The following is a 13,748-nucleotide window of genomic DNA, read 5'->3' as shown; positions in this document are numbered from 1 at the left end:
ACTTGTGTTTATCAAAGAAGAGGACCCTCTGGTCCCTACGAGATTTTTATTTATACAGGTTTACCCAAGACTGATGAGCTATCTTTTTTTTTTTTTTTTTTTTAATGAGAGAATTCGGGAAACTGGCTGAATGGAAATTACAAAAAGGGCGGGGTAACCAGTAAAAACGGGAAGAAAAAAATAAAATAAAATAAAAAGTTAAAAAAAACCACTTAACCACCACCCAAACATTCTCTGGTGTTTTACGAATTTCTCAACGCTCTTATTGGATCCACTTTATGGATAAAAGAAAAAAAGAAGAATTGTCAACTTTTTTAGCTTTTTTAATGAATCGTAACCATGTTTCCCTCTGTCCGTGAGAAAACTGTAGCTATAATCATAAGGAAAAAAAAAAAAAAATTATAAGAAAATAAAAGTAAAAAAAAATGGCAGCGATTCCTTTGCTATCTTTGAATTATTCATTCAATTAGAGTAGTATATGCTTATAAAATAAAGAGAGATTCATAAATACTGTGGTCATTTCAGAGTTTGCAATGCGTCTCTCATCCATCCCCGGATTTTCTAAAGAGTATGGAGATGTGGTCATACGTTAGAACAAAGCATCACAATGAAGCGTTGGGACAGAGCGGTTTACAGGCGGTATATTTTTAAAGATCCAGAATTGTCATGCTTTCATTTGATAGGTGGATCACTATTTGGTCCTTTCTATCAGGATAGACGGGAAATGTTCAAATGATGGAAATACCCAAATTTAGGTTTTTTAATTACACTCACCAAAAAGAAAAAAAAATGGACCCGTTGCTCCCTATTTGAAAAAAAAAAAAAAAAAAAAAAAAAAAAAAAAGAGAGAGAGATCATTCTCTTTTGTTTTTGCTCGTTTTTCTTTTTTCTTTTTTACAAGTATTTTTCCTTTTTGTCCAACAACACATCCATAAATCATGATGATGTCGAATACGTTACCGTTATGCTCAAGTCAGAAAAGACGCGACGACTACTTTCCACCCTCTCCTCCTTTATCTACAACAGCCACGACGACGACAACAACAACAGACGTAAAGCATAAACAACTTGATCTTGATAAATTGATACAGACTTATGGAAAGCAGCCTGAATTACTGGAATTGATTCTTTCTAGTAAAGTGGAAGAAGACAGACGACTTGCAGAAGAAGCCAAATTGAAGAGAAAAGAGATTGATTACATGCTGCACCGGAGACAATCTTATTCTCTGCAGCAGACACAACCCCATTACCATCCCTATGCCTGTCGTAAAACATCAGCGCCCCCCTCCTTGCTGCCATCACTCACTCATGCTACAGCTGCTACCACCACCGTTACCTCTTCCTCCTCTTCCTCCTCCTCCTCCACCACCACCACCCACAGCAACAACAGCTCTGAAGCAACCTCTTCCTCTGCTCTATTACCGCCCATACAACCACCATCACATTATTTTAAAAGACCCAGTTATGGTACCAACAGTCATCCTACCATGGATATGCTTTTGACACGTCCCTCCTCACCTCCGACACCAAGATTGCCCGCAATCTCCACTTTGAACACGACAGCAATGAATGGAAAACCAACTTTAACGACGACTGAATCATCCCCACGCTTTATGAACCAATCAATGTAACTCTTGCATTTACCAGGCGACATGTATTTTTCAAAATGTTCTAAAACCTTTTTTTTTTTTTTTTTTTTCCTTAAAAAGTATCCACGCACCCTCTACCACGAGTAGGCCACCTACCCTCCTTCATCCAAGGTCGCATTTGAACGTAACAGAAAACTTGGTCTCCGCGGGTCATCCTCCTCCTCCTCCTCCTGCGCCTCCTTCTTATCATCCACTACCCACGAGTCGTTATCCTAATGCTGGTGGTGGTAAAAAACCACCCATGAAACGCCAACGACGGGAAATGCAAGCCATTTCTACCATCCTTGAGACCAGAGAATTCCCGTACAATGATGACTATCTCTGGAAGAACAATGGCAACACGGTGCATAAAAAGACAGGTTTCAAAAGTATATACTACAAATGCTCCAACAGTATCAAAGTAAGTTTTTTAATAGAAAAAAAGAATCCTTGTTGGTTGCAAGAAACTCATCTTTTTGTTCCTAGGGTTGTTCTGTCAACAAGACGGTGACCTTTAAGGAAAATGGTCAATATCTCATTAAATACAGGGGCCAACACTTGCCAGAATGCCATCGGATCAAGCGAATTTCTGATTTATAGAAGCAAAACAAAAACCCAACCCTTTTGCGTCCTTTTACGACCTTTCTTTCTTTCATCCGTAAAATGTATACCCCTCCTCTTTCCTCACATTTTTTCTCTTATACATTATCTATTATTATCTTCTTTTTTTTTTTTTTCTACATCTCACTTCTTTTTTTATTTTTCGCTTAATAACAAACAAAAGCAGGAATTATTGTATTTTATTATTATTTGTCATTCATTCTCCCTTTTTCTTTTATTGCAACACTTGAGTGAACCCTACTGTCTGTTGATTAAAAATCCACACTCGTTCTATGTTGAATGTCTAGCCGTTTCTTTTCCAACAGTGCAAAAAACTCATTTTGCTTATGCATTGAGAGAGATAGAATTTTCCATCTTTTGATATCACCATGCGGGAGGAACGTGCGGGGTGGGGAAATCTATCTAATTGTTTCATTTTATCAGTGCTGGATTTTTTGATTATTCTTGGAAACCCCACATTGTTAAATGAAAGAAAAAAAAGTAGTAGATCCAGGTTTCATTTCCTTTTTCGCCCCAAATGAAAAAACGCGTATGCGGTATCTACGCGTGTCTCTTTCTTTGTTATACCTTCCCTTCTCATCCAACTCGGAAACAACTAGCATCGCTCAAGTTTTTGGGGGGGTTTTTTTTTTATGGGCGTAAAAAAAGAAATACCAATTTCTCAACTCTGTCAACAAACAAAACGAGACACACACAATACATGAAGGAGGGAGGAGCATAAGAGCTTTTTTTGGGGGCTTCAAGTGATGGATGCGACCTGGTAGTAGGGAATCTCAAATGCTTCTCTATGCATATCACGGTCATGGAGAGCCATGGACAAAATAGCTTGTAGAGGAAACAAGATCATGTGATGCAATGGATGAATTTTATTTTTCTGCTTGTGAGAAATGACTCCCCTTCTTCCCTACTTTCTTTCACTTTTTTTTTTTTTTTGCATCCTAAAAGCATTCAACCTTTGGAAACAGATGGTTCTCTATAAACGAAATAATGTACTTGCCAATCAGCGCTACTTCCAAGCTCCGTCACAAACGCCGTTATGGATCAAAGGAAAAAGAGACAAGTTTATTGTCACCCTCGTCTTTGGTATTCTCACTGTCGGTGTCGTAGGCTCTACTGTGGGTCTTGGCAAGTAAAGTATTTTTATTATTTTGCCTATCCTGTTGTTATCTTTCAAACTCACTTTTCTTTTGTTGAATAGATTGGTTAGAGGAAACAGAGAATAAAAAATCATTAGTCCGCATCTAGTTTTCATTGTCTGTGGGATGACTCTTGTTTTATTTTGCAATGAATAAAGTATCATGATACATGCTGAATGTGTTGTGTGAATGTATGTGTGTGTATATGTGCAATAGGAGTAGTTGGAATGATTCATTGAAAGCGTTAAAGGGAAACATACTCCCAAAAAGATAAAGAAGGGTTGCTCTTCACAGGAGAAAAGGATAAAGTGTGTCTTTTAAGCACATGCTTTTACTCTTGCATAGCACTTGAAGAAGCGCCTCCGCCTTTCTGCGACTTTGACCATCGGATACTACAAGCGTTACATAAACTAGAGTCGGGCGGGGCAAAAAAGGGTTATCCAATAGATTCATAAAAAAAAATAAAAGTAATGCACGTTTCTCTATTTACGTTTTGGGTCCCTTGGGTCCTCGTCTCCATTCAGGTGCATCGGTTCTACCACAATCTGTACAAATACGTTCCGCTTCTTCTTCAGCGCGTCTCTAAAATAGATAGACGGATGTCAGATGATGGGGACAACCATGCTATTCCAGTCCAACCTGTCTGCAGATGACTTACCTTTTTACCAACCTTCAGCTTATCAGCAGTAGCTTCTGAGGCTGCCATGGGAGTATCACGAGAGCCTTCTTCGTCGTCCCGAACACCTGCATCCTCTGGAGCAGTAGTAGAAGACAAAGCATTGAACAATTCACCAGGAATACCCATAGAAATACCGCGAGAGCGTTCACCCAGATCATAATGAAGACCGGTAAAGAGAGAAACGGAGGCAGACAAATCATAGTTGCTCAGGACACCTTGCGTGTAGACATTGGGATTGAAAAGTGCTTCGAATTGATCTTCGCCAAACATCTCCTCTGCGCCTTCTGCTGCTTTTTCTTCTTCTTCTTCTTCTTCTTCATCTTCCTCTTCTTCCTTTCCCATGAAAGACGATGGCTGTTGCTTTGCCGTGGTGCCTGGCGTATTCGACGAGAAAGAGGCACGACTGCTGCTCACAGTAATATCAGACACCGACGTCTGCGGTGAAGCGCCAACCAGAGGCCTCTGTGCCACACCACCACCACCAGCAGCAGCAGCAGCAGCAGCCGCTCTGGCCTGAATAATCTTCTTTTTCAACATCTCATTTTCCATCTTGGCGTCCAAAAACGTATTCATCATACGTGTCATTTCTGAAGGCACACTACGGGCCGACCCAAAGAAGCCAGTCTTGTAGAAATGACCGCGGGTTTCCAGAGTAACATACTTGCCATCTTTACGAAGGAAACGGAACGTCGTGCGCAACAAAGAGCCGGAACTTTCTGCAGCACGAAAGTCGCGCGTAAACACGTCCATGTCATCCACATGGATGTACTCCCTAAAGTCACGGCCCGTTAATTCGCCCGGTTGGTAGCCCAGGAACTCGCGCGACGCTGGAGAGCAGTAAAGGAGCTTGAGCTCTGGGCTGAGGACATGGATCACATCCCGAAGACTTTCAAGCACATTTTGAGACCAGTTCTTTCGTCGAGTAAACTCGGGCGGTGCTGTGCCTGCATTCGCACGGGGTGCTAACTCCACTTGCTGCGGTAAACCACTGATTTGCAACATGGCTTGTTGGCTTGACATCATTTGACAAATTGTTTTTTTATAAACAAGGAGGAAAAAAAAAAAAAAAAAAAGAAACTCAAAAAACTTAAAAGCGTTGGTTTGCCTTTACTTTTTTATAAATTGGAAAAAAAAAAAAAAGGAGGTGAAAAAAGGAGATTAAAAAAAAAAAAAAAGAGAATAATGAAGGGGCGAGGGGAAAATCAGTATTTGCTTCTTTTGTATCATTGATTGCTTGCTTTAGAGACAAAAAGTGCCAACTTTTAAGCTTTTTTGATAAAGTTAAATGGGCCACACTAAACCATAAATCGACCCTCCCGTAATAATAAACTCCGGTTGGTTTGTTGGTTTGTTCCTTCCCCCCCCCCTGAACGCATCATACTACTTTACTCGTCTTTGTCTCAAACTATACATCATAGTATACTACTCTGGTAATAACGTAGCATGTCTTGATAAAATGAATGTCCATTTTGTCAAATAGTCTATTCTTTTAAACAAGATTTATCAAAAGATAGCAAAAAGATGAGAAATAAATCAAGGAGAGAGGCTTCGGATCAGTTGACAATAAAAGGGTTGATCTTTTATCATCGATGGGCGTTTTCTTGATGTTGCACCTTCTTTATCCTTTTTTCGGTTGGTTTCTACTTTTGTTCTAGATTTATCTCTTCTGTGATGACCCTACGCTGTCTCCCAAAGGAATTGCCTCTCAGCCCTCGAGTCCCCATTTTTCTTGGCGCTTGCTCTGTTGGCCAATAGCGTCTTTATAAAGTATTCAATACTATATTACGGTGCGATGGTTCTTGAACAAGTGTATACTCTCTAACAAGGGTTACTCTCTCTTTACCTCCACAGACGAACGGTGAATCATACGAATGGTTCATGTCAAAACTTATGGAGGCAACACTAAACTTTGAAACGTACGTGTACCAGATCCTTCCAGACATGTTGCTGCTGACTGACAATGATCAAGAGAAGAATATGAATAGAGGAGTTTTGTCAGTAGAAAAAAACCACAGTCTTTTCTTTCTATACCTCAATCATGTCATTACTTTGTTTTTATCGTGCCTTTCTACAGATAGACTACTCCATTGAAAAGATCGCCAAAAAATAACAAAATCAAAACCCTTTCTTGAAGTTTTTTTTTTTTTTTTGGTTTCAATTCAGGTTATAATTTTATTATTTGATATGAATTCAAAAGGGCGGTAGATAATTAGTCAAGTATTTAAATGTGAGAAAGGAAACATGAAGGTAAAGTAGTGCACATAGGGTTTCTAAAGTTTCAGCGAGACAGCTAGCCTGTAACTTGCTGGGATAGAGACTCTCCACTTTGTAGAGTGATCCTTTCTTGAAGAAGTACGTTTCTTCCCGTAAAACAAGATAAATCGGCTACACACACTCATTTGCACCACCAAAAAAGCAAAAAAGAACTCTCCGGCGGGGAATTGAACCCCGGTCTCCCGCGTGACAGGCGGGGATACTCACCACTATACTACCGAAGACAGATATTGTGATATGATGGTAAATAATTGTCGTGGCAATAATTAGAACTCCGTCACGTGATTAGAAGTAGCTTGTATGATTCTCAAATACAACAGCCAATCAAAATTAAATGAGTTTGAAAAATTAGTATAAATACGTTCATCTTTCTGAAGAAATCAAGAAGACTTCTCTCCATTATCTTTTATTCTTAATAAACTTATACTCTTCCTTATTCTTAAAGGGTTAACTTTACGTACATTTAAGGTCTCATCCTTATCTACTACATTCACCTGAAAGACATACTCATCGCACTCATTTCTTCGGAATCTTGACAGCGATCTGTTCACATATTACAGGAATTACTTGAATAAAGGAACCGTCTCTTAGATCATTTCCTTGTAACATTGACTATAAAACATATTATTTGTTACATTCTTTGATTCAAAGAAACATACACTTAATAAACATTAAAATCAAAACTATAACGATATAACTTGCTCTTGTAAACCACTTTCCGCTTCGGATAACTGTATTTGAGCTACTTATTTTGATCTAAATAACTTCACCTCGCTGCTAAATCACTCTCTAATATTTTAAAACTCCTTCTAAACCTGCCAATCAGAAACTTTACACGAGCAATCAAATCGCTCAAGAAATACTTCCAGTCACTCCTTCCATTTATGTCAAAATCCTTTATGCATTACTCTTTAATTATTCCCTAGACTCTAAATCCATATGTAATCCTCTATGAATATACCTCCCTTTATATAGAATCCAAAAGTAACGTTCCTCAATAATGGAGGATTTTGTATCAAAGTATTTTTAGTATAAGTATCCTCTTGAAGTTGTAAAATATTAAAAAAGAAATCAATCTTTATCTCTTAAAGCCAAAAATAAAAGTATTAGGTTAGTCAACTGACCCTTTGCAGCTTTACTGTAATTTGTCATTGTGTGTTTATAATTATACCTTTTTTTTTTCGGTTTTACTACTATAGGGTGACATGAATTCAAAGTTTGTTTATCTTGAAATTTTAACCTTCTTCCTCAGTATACTGCAAATACAAGTTCGTGCCGATGGACTGAATAAAAATGTAACACTTATTCCGGGAGGAGAAGAGGGATTAAGAGCTCATTTCAAGAAGAGATGTGTAAATGAAGATGCCACAATTATTACAAGCTCTGACGGTGCTATTAGCTTGATTTGTAACATTCAGCCTCGAGCTTCACAGCATAAATTCTACACAGACTTGTATGTGCAAACAGATGAAGGTACTTTTCAAGTTAATGTTAGTGATGATGGGTTTTCTGTTGGCGGAAAGATCAATAGTCTTAGATATGGCGGATGTGTAGAATCATCATGGGGTACGCATAGATGCATGATTTATCCTACACAAACAAGCATTCAGAAAGTTATCAATTTGGCAAAAAGATGTGATCCAAATGGTGAATTTTGCTTTGATATATATTCAGATGTATGCATATTCGATTTTGCAAATAAATCTTGGGAAAGAGCATGTCCAAATCTTAAGGTCATTAGCTTTAATGTAAACCCATAAATCATATTTTTAAATAAAATATATATATATATATATATAAAGAGAGGACGGATAGATAGAGGATTCACAACTAAAAACTTCACGTGCGAAGGAGGACTTGTCCTTTCCATTGTAGTTGTTTCGAGATAAAACGATATCCTTGGGATATTTGTCTTCACCTTTTTCTCTTATCTTCTCTTTGACAACTTCAGTTATGGATTCTCCTGTGATATTTGTAGTTGTTTTATGTTTAGTGAACGCGACTTATAACTTTGATATAAACTGTAAGGTGAAATGAGTCTCCTTTAGTCCTTTTATTATACACTGAAAATTAGAGAGGGGAGCGTTCACAGCAAACTGAATGCTTGTATTTAAGAAAAGAAAAAATAAAAAAAAGTCCTCGTTCCTTAATTTCTCAGCCAGTAATAATGCAGCATTTTATATGCGCAACTTTAGAAATACAAGATGACGTGTAACAAGTGTTATTATGATTCTATGATCATAATAACGAGTCAATTGCTTGAAATTGTGTCTAATTCGTCTTTATATATATTATAGGAGGGTATGGAAATACCACATTCTACATTTAATTCCCGCTTCACTAATAAAGGACTAAAAGAGAGTCATTTCACCTTACAGTTTATATCAAAGTTATAAGTCGCGTTCACTAAGCATAAAATAACCACAAATATCACAATTTTCCTCCTGGTTGGTTAGTACGTACTCAAAGACTGTAGTCATTACCTCACCAAACATGTCACTCCCGGATCTGTGGGTGAGTGCATAGACTCTGTCAGTTTTCTAGGTCCCGGAGTGGGAAGAAGACTTGGTTGATTCGAGTTTTACCTAGTTTCATCTCCTTGGGCTTTTTGTATTCATTTCACCTTTTATTCGCTATCTAACAAGCCGAAAATGACGAGCGTTTATTGATGGATGTAGATATGAAGAGATGGGTAATGATACGAAAAAAATAAAATAAAATAAAATAAAAGGATCATTCGAAAGGACAACAAAAGAACAAGAAAAGTGCCATGCAATTAATATTTCCCTATCTTGATACATACATACATCTGTAAAACTGAATTGTATTTCCGGGTAAACTTCCTATTTTCTGATATTTTATAAAATGATTTTCAAGATCGACGTCTTATAGGATAGGGGAAAGAAGGGAGATAGTTCTGCTCTGTCAGGCGACTTTGCTAGTTAGTTGAAGAAAGCTCTACTGGCAGAGTGGCCAAATAAAGCGACACGGATTTGGGGTAACATTTCATCTTTAGCAATATCTAAGCGAGCACTCAAGGTATTGTCAACAGTAATTCTATCCTCAAGACCAGACAAAATAACACCACCAGCACTAGATGGTCATATCGAACAAAAGAAAGGGGGAAAAAAGATAGTCGTGAATTAGCATGGAAGCTGGAGAACATTGTTTTGACAGAAACATACCTGGATGCGGGCAAGTAGTCATCACTAATGTTTAAAGTAGGTCTAAACTTTAAGCTTTCTTCGTATTTATCAGCAACGTTGTCCAATACAGATTGGACAATTTCAACATCTTGTTCGCGACAACGAATATTGATTTTTTTCTCCATTAAAGAAAAAGCTCCTTGTAGAATCAGACCTTCCATCAAAGTTGTATAGCGATCACTGTCGTTGGAAAGTTCGTGAATGAGTTTATTAGCCTCTTCAAAGAGGTCATCCAAGACGACTTGACGTTCTTGAAGAATCTTGAGACGGGCTTTATTGACGTGATTAGATTGAGCACTTGAATTGAAGAAAAGGAAACAGATAGAGTTTAGAAACATGGATAGGACATGCTGACGTGAAAGAATTCAATACATTTGTTTCATGATAATGCAATATTTACATTCTCTTTTGAACTTCGGCTTGTTTAATCTTGCGCTCGAAAACAGAGTCTATGTTTAAGGATTCTTGGCGAACAATCTTTGCCTGTTGCCGTTCAAATGTGATGTATTCATATACATGTATACAGAGAATGAAGGAAAGGCGGCATGAATAAAAGCTCGCGTTCATACTCCCTTTTTTGCTATACAAAGAAAACAACGTTTACCTTTTCGATATTGAACTCTTCATCTGCCTATGAATGACAAAGTAATGTCAGTTACGTAAATGTCTAACAATGACAGATGTCTTATACGGAGAAGCTTTATTGTTTCAGGTTTGTATGAACGATTTACCTTGACTTTGATTTCTCTAGCCTTTTCTAAAGCTTCTTGCTTGATGAAAGCAACCTGAACGTAGAAAGAGATTTAGTATACAGTGTTCTTGAAGTGTGCAGAAGTGTGCAATGAAAATATTGTTTCACCATTAGGTTTACTGTTTTACCATCTTTTTCATTTCAGAAAAGACTTCATCGTCGTTAAGGGGTCTGGCAGCAGTTGACATTTTCTATGCTTAGAGCAGCCATTAAACAGAAAAAGTTTCTTTAGTATATAGTAAAGTGAGGGATTGAAGATATAAAAAGCTTCTTACTGATTTTATATGAAAAAGGCGTATAGAAGCAGAAAAAAAAAGGGGAAAGCGAATAAAGATAAAAAGTTTGGTGTTATAGATTTTTTTGTTGTTGCTTGGCTCACTGTATCAACGCACACAGCAACCAAAATGCGAACACACTACAGCTCTTCAAAGCTGAATTTCAATATATTTTTCAAATGACGTCGAAGGCACAAAAAGAGATTTTTGGTATGAATCACGTTTTGGAATATAGTTGAGAAGGAATTACGTATAGAACGTGAAACGACATATTTGAGGGCGCGTTAGAGTAATTATCCAATAATTATTACCAAAAGACAATAGAAAGTGGTATGTTCAACAAGAGCAAACCCACAGTAATGACATAGACCAAGCTTGCTTCCTTTTTTCGCCCTCTCTCCCGCACATGGTTATCAAATTGATTGTAGTTGACAAAATATTGAGATCCTGCATAAAAAATGGTGCTAAAAAAAGTGTGATTGAAGAAAAGATGCACAAGCACAAAATCACATATCATAGACATACATGTACGTATATTATATATGATACAGTTGTATGTATGTTACGGAGATTCAGTCACAAAAATCGAATACATTTTGTTTGAGAAATTTAAAGCACCACTACATACTCGTTCTTTCATACAAAAAGGACCGTAGTAAATAAAAGATAAAGAAACCCATTTTTCAAATAAAGAAACAATAGACTCGTCCTTTAAAATTATTAACAAAAAGACATTATGATGAAAACTTTTTTTTTTTTCTTTTTTTTTTTTTATTGATTCACATGATTTTTTAGCTGGCAACCAGTTGCCTTTTCTTTTATTTAAGAAAAATCGCCCCCCCTTTTTTTTTTTTTTTTTTTTTTTCATTGTATATAAAGGACAGCAAATAAAAAACGAAACCCCTACAAATATCTATTTTTACTCCTTTTTTTTCTGCTTCCCTTTCTTTTTTTTTCCGGTTTGCTACTATTTTATTAGTACTCTTGCATCAATAACATCTACTCTACTTCAGCAGTCCAACAATGACAAAGGATATCTCACCGCCTGCTACACCGCCTACGTTCAGCCCGATACCCCATCGACTAAGTCTGTTAGAGCAAGCTTCTAGCAACGTTGCTACCAACAGTGTGAAAGAAGCAACTGCTGGAACAGAGGAACTCTTCCCTGTAAAGAGTCAACTCTCTATCATCGATTTGAAAAGCTCTTTCCAGCTCTTATCACCTCTCGAAAAACAGTACTTTCTACTAGAGATCATCAACAGCTGCGATAATTCACAATTAACATGGTTAAACAATATCATTTCACCTCGATTAAAAGTGGATTTTATCAAGCAATTACCAGCCGAAATTGCTTTGCATATATTGTCTTTTATCGAATTGCCAGTAACATTAACAAGAGCTACATGTGTTTCTAAATACTGGAGGTCGTTAATAAGAGAAAACAATCATTTATGGAAGAATCTATGTATGAAGCACAACTACTATCAACCGCCACTTATCGATCACTTGCCATCGTCCCGCACCACTCGCACCATCACCAACGCAACAACAACAACAACAACAACAACAACAACAACAACAAAATCAAAAAAAATGATGGATTATTTATTTGCACCCACACCTATTCCCCGTCCTTTACGGTTACAAGATACAGCGAAAAGTAGCAGTAGTAGCAATAGTAACAACATGAATGAGGAACAACAAATTAATTTTAGGGACTATTTTAAAAGAAAATTTACAATTGACAAGTCATGGAAAAAAGGCGGCAGAGTCACTACCATAGAAAACGGCTTCTCACAAGGTCTTGTGACATCATTACAGTTTGATGAACAGTTCATTGTCGTCGGCTGTGACAATCATCGTATTGAAGTTTTTGACACACAAACCGGTTTGAAAGTGCGAACATTGCAAGGGCATGAAGGTGGGGTATGGGCATTGCAATTTAAAGGAGGAACACCTGATGATCCTGAAAGAGTATTATTATCTGGAGGATGTGATAGGTAAAAGATTCACACTCCCAACCATATAAACGATGTAAAAAAGAATTGTTTTCTAACCCATCTCTTTTGTTCTCTATACGATATAGAGATGTTCGTGTTTGGGATTTGAATCGCGGTCGACTACGTTATGTTCTACGAGGTCATACGTCGACTGTTCGTTGTCTGAAAATGCGAGATAAACAAATTGCTGTTACTGGGTCTCGAGATACGACTCTGAGAGTATGGGATATCAGTCGTGGTACAGTCAATCATATCTTGTTAGGTCATCAAGCTGCTGTACGTTGTATTGATATTCATGGCGATATGATCGTCTCGGGCTCTTATGACTCCACAGCTCGTATCTGGGATATCAACACTGGACAGTGCAAACATGTTCTTATCGGTCATGTCTCTCAAATTTACGCGATTGTCACCAACGGCAACATTATTGCTACAGGTTCTATGGACGCACATATTCGTGTTTGGTCGGCACAAACCGGCGAGTGTCTAGCAACACTGCACGGTCATACGTCGCTCGTGGGTCAACTTCAGCTATCTGCCTCTATGCTCGTGAGTGGGGGAGCCGATGGATGCTTGAGAGTATGGGACATGAATACATATGAGTGTCTACAACAGTTCTCAGCTCACGATAATTCGATTACTTGCTTGCAATTTGACGAAGAGAACCAACATATTTTGAGTGCAGCCAATGATGGAAAAGTAAAGCTGTGGGATATGAAGAAAGGGCAATTTACTCGACAATTCACTGAGCCTTCGAAGTTAGTGTGGAAGATTCAATTCAGCAATACGAAAGCCGTTATTGTGATGCAGAGACTCAGTCCCGAAAATCCTGAAGAGGGCAAGACAGTAATGGAAATTCATGACTTTGATTTAGCAGCGCCTGAAAAGGTATTGGATGAAGAGAAGCCATTTCTTACTGTGAATGATTCCCAGCACAATGATAGGAGCAATACAGCAGCAACTACTACTACTGCTTTTCGTCAACAAAATGCAACAATGAATATCAACAACCTTCTAACACCATCATAAAACATTTATATCACATAAACACTACACATTTATTCCACACTTAATATTTTTGATACCTTTTTTCTTTTTTATTCTTGATCCTTCTTGTGATCACCGTCGATATCAACGCCCTTCACACATACCTCCTCTTCCCCTTGGTTCGGTCCTCA

General features: G+C 37.7%; 6 protein-coding genes and 1 non-coding gene across 7 annotated transcripts; 4 read left to right on the top strand and 3 right to left on the bottom strand.

Moving 5' to 3' along the window:
- Positions 1 to 873: 873 nt before the first annotated feature.
- Positions 874 to 2,316, top strand: BDF20DRAFT_1001774 (uncharacterized protein). Its single transcript, XM_053074620.1, has 3 exons — positions 874 to 1,627; positions 1,710 to 2,049; positions 2,115 to 2,316. The coding sequence occupies exons 1-3, from the start codon at positions 939 to 941 to the stop codon at positions 2,226 to 2,228; spliced, it is 1,143 nt and encodes a 380-aa protein (XP_052934696.1). The 5' UTR covers positions 874 to 938; the 3' UTR covers positions 2,229 to 2,316.
- Positions 2,317 to 3,214: 898 nt separating this feature from the next.
- On the top strand, positions 3,215 to 3,472 carry BDF20DRAFT_914179 (uncharacterized protein; the record flags this gene model as incomplete). Its single annotated transcript, XM_053084156.1, has 2 exons — positions 3,215 to 3,378; positions 3,448 to 3,472. 2 exons carry the CDS (start codon positions 3,215 to 3,217, stop codon positions 3,470 to 3,472), a joined length of 189 nt encoding a protein of 62 aa, XP_052934695.1.
- Positions 3,473 to 3,716: 244 nt separating this feature from the next.
- Positions 3,717 to 5,084, bottom strand: BDF20DRAFT_914178 (uncharacterized protein; the record flags this gene model as incomplete). Its single annotated transcript, XM_053084155.1, has 3 exons — positions 3,717 to 3,795; positions 3,876 to 3,967; positions 4,044 to 5,084. 3 exons carry the CDS (start codon positions 5,082 to 5,084, stop codon positions 3,717 to 3,719), a joined length of 1,212 nt encoding a protein of 403 aa, XP_052934694.1.
- A 1,406-nt stretch (positions 5,085 to 6,490) lies between these two features.
- BDF20DRAFT_t110 lies at positions 6,491 to 6,562 on the bottom strand. Its single transcript has one exon. It is a non-coding gene; the product is annotated as a tRNA-Asp (tRNA).
- Positions 6,563 to 7,341: 779 nt separating this feature from the next.
- Positions 7,342 to 8,202, top strand: BDF20DRAFT_877463 (uncharacterized protein). The gene is made up of 2 exons (XM_053081442.1): positions 7,342 to 7,422; positions 7,511 to 8,202. Exon 2 carries the CDS (start codon positions 7,544 to 7,546, stop codon positions 8,096 to 8,098), a length of 555 nt encoding a protein of 184 aa, XP_052934693.1. The 5' UTR covers positions 7,342 to 7,422; positions 7,511 to 7,543; the 3' UTR covers positions 8,099 to 8,202.
- A 1,078-nt stretch (positions 8,203 to 9,280) lies between these two features.
- Positions 9,281 to 10,483, bottom strand: BDF20DRAFT_822458 (ATP synthase subunit; the record flags this gene model as incomplete). Its single annotated transcript, XM_053077698.1, has 5 exons — positions 9,281 to 9,431; positions 9,524 to 9,841; positions 9,945 to 10,027; positions 10,149 to 10,175; positions 10,424 to 10,483. The coding sequence occupies 5 exons, from the start codon at positions 10,481 to 10,483 to the stop codon at positions 9,281 to 9,283; spliced, it is 639 nt and encodes a 212-aa protein (XP_052934692.1).
- A 944-nt stretch (positions 10,484 to 11,427) lies between these two features.
- BDF20DRAFT_877457 (WD40-repeat-containing domain protein) lies at positions 11,428 to 13,748 on the top strand. The gene is made up of 2 exons (XM_053081441.1): positions 11,428 to 12,570; positions 12,657 to 13,748. Exons 1-2 carry the CDS (start codon positions 11,594 to 11,596, stop codon positions 13,597 to 13,599), a joined length of 1,920 nt encoding a protein of 639 aa, XP_052934691.1. The 5' UTR covers positions 11,428 to 11,593; the 3' UTR covers positions 13,600 to 13,748.

This window comes from Mycotypha africana, assembly GCF_025528875.1.
Source record: "Mycotypha africana strain NRRL 2978 chromosome Unknown BDF20scaffold_7, whole genome shotgun sequence".
Lineage (NCBI taxonomy): Eukaryota > Fungi > Mucoromycota > Mucoromycetes > Mucorales > Mycotyphaceae > Mycotypha > Mycotypha africana.
This window is presented reverse-complemented; position numbering and strand designations above follow the sequence as displayed.

Bases quoted from the DNA above. Each gene is read 5' to 3' on its own strand.
- BDF20DRAFT_1001774 (XM_053074620.1), top strand. From the start codon at position 939: ATGATGATGTCGAATACGTTACCGTTATGCTCAAGTCAGAAAAGACGC. The intron at 1,628-1,709 runs GTAACTCTTGCA...TTCCTTAAAAAG, and splicing joins CGCTTTATGAACCAATCAAT to TATCCACGCACCCTCTACCA. The intron at 2,050-2,114 runs GTAAGTTTTTTA...TTTTGTTCCTAG, and splicing joins AATGCTCCAACAGTATCAAA to GGTTGTTCTGTCAACAAGAC.
- BDF20DRAFT_877463 (XM_053081442.1), top strand. From the start codon at position 7,544: ATGAATTCAAAGTTTGTTTATCTTGAAATTTTAACCTTCTTCCTCAGT.
- BDF20DRAFT_877457 (XM_053081441.1), top strand. From the start codon at position 11,594: ATGACAAAGGATATCTCACCGCCTGCTACACCGCCTACGTTCAGCCCG. The intron at 12,571-12,656 runs GTAAAAGATTCA...TATACGATATAG, and splicing joins TTATCTGGAGGATGTGATAG to AGATGTTCGTGTTTGGGATT.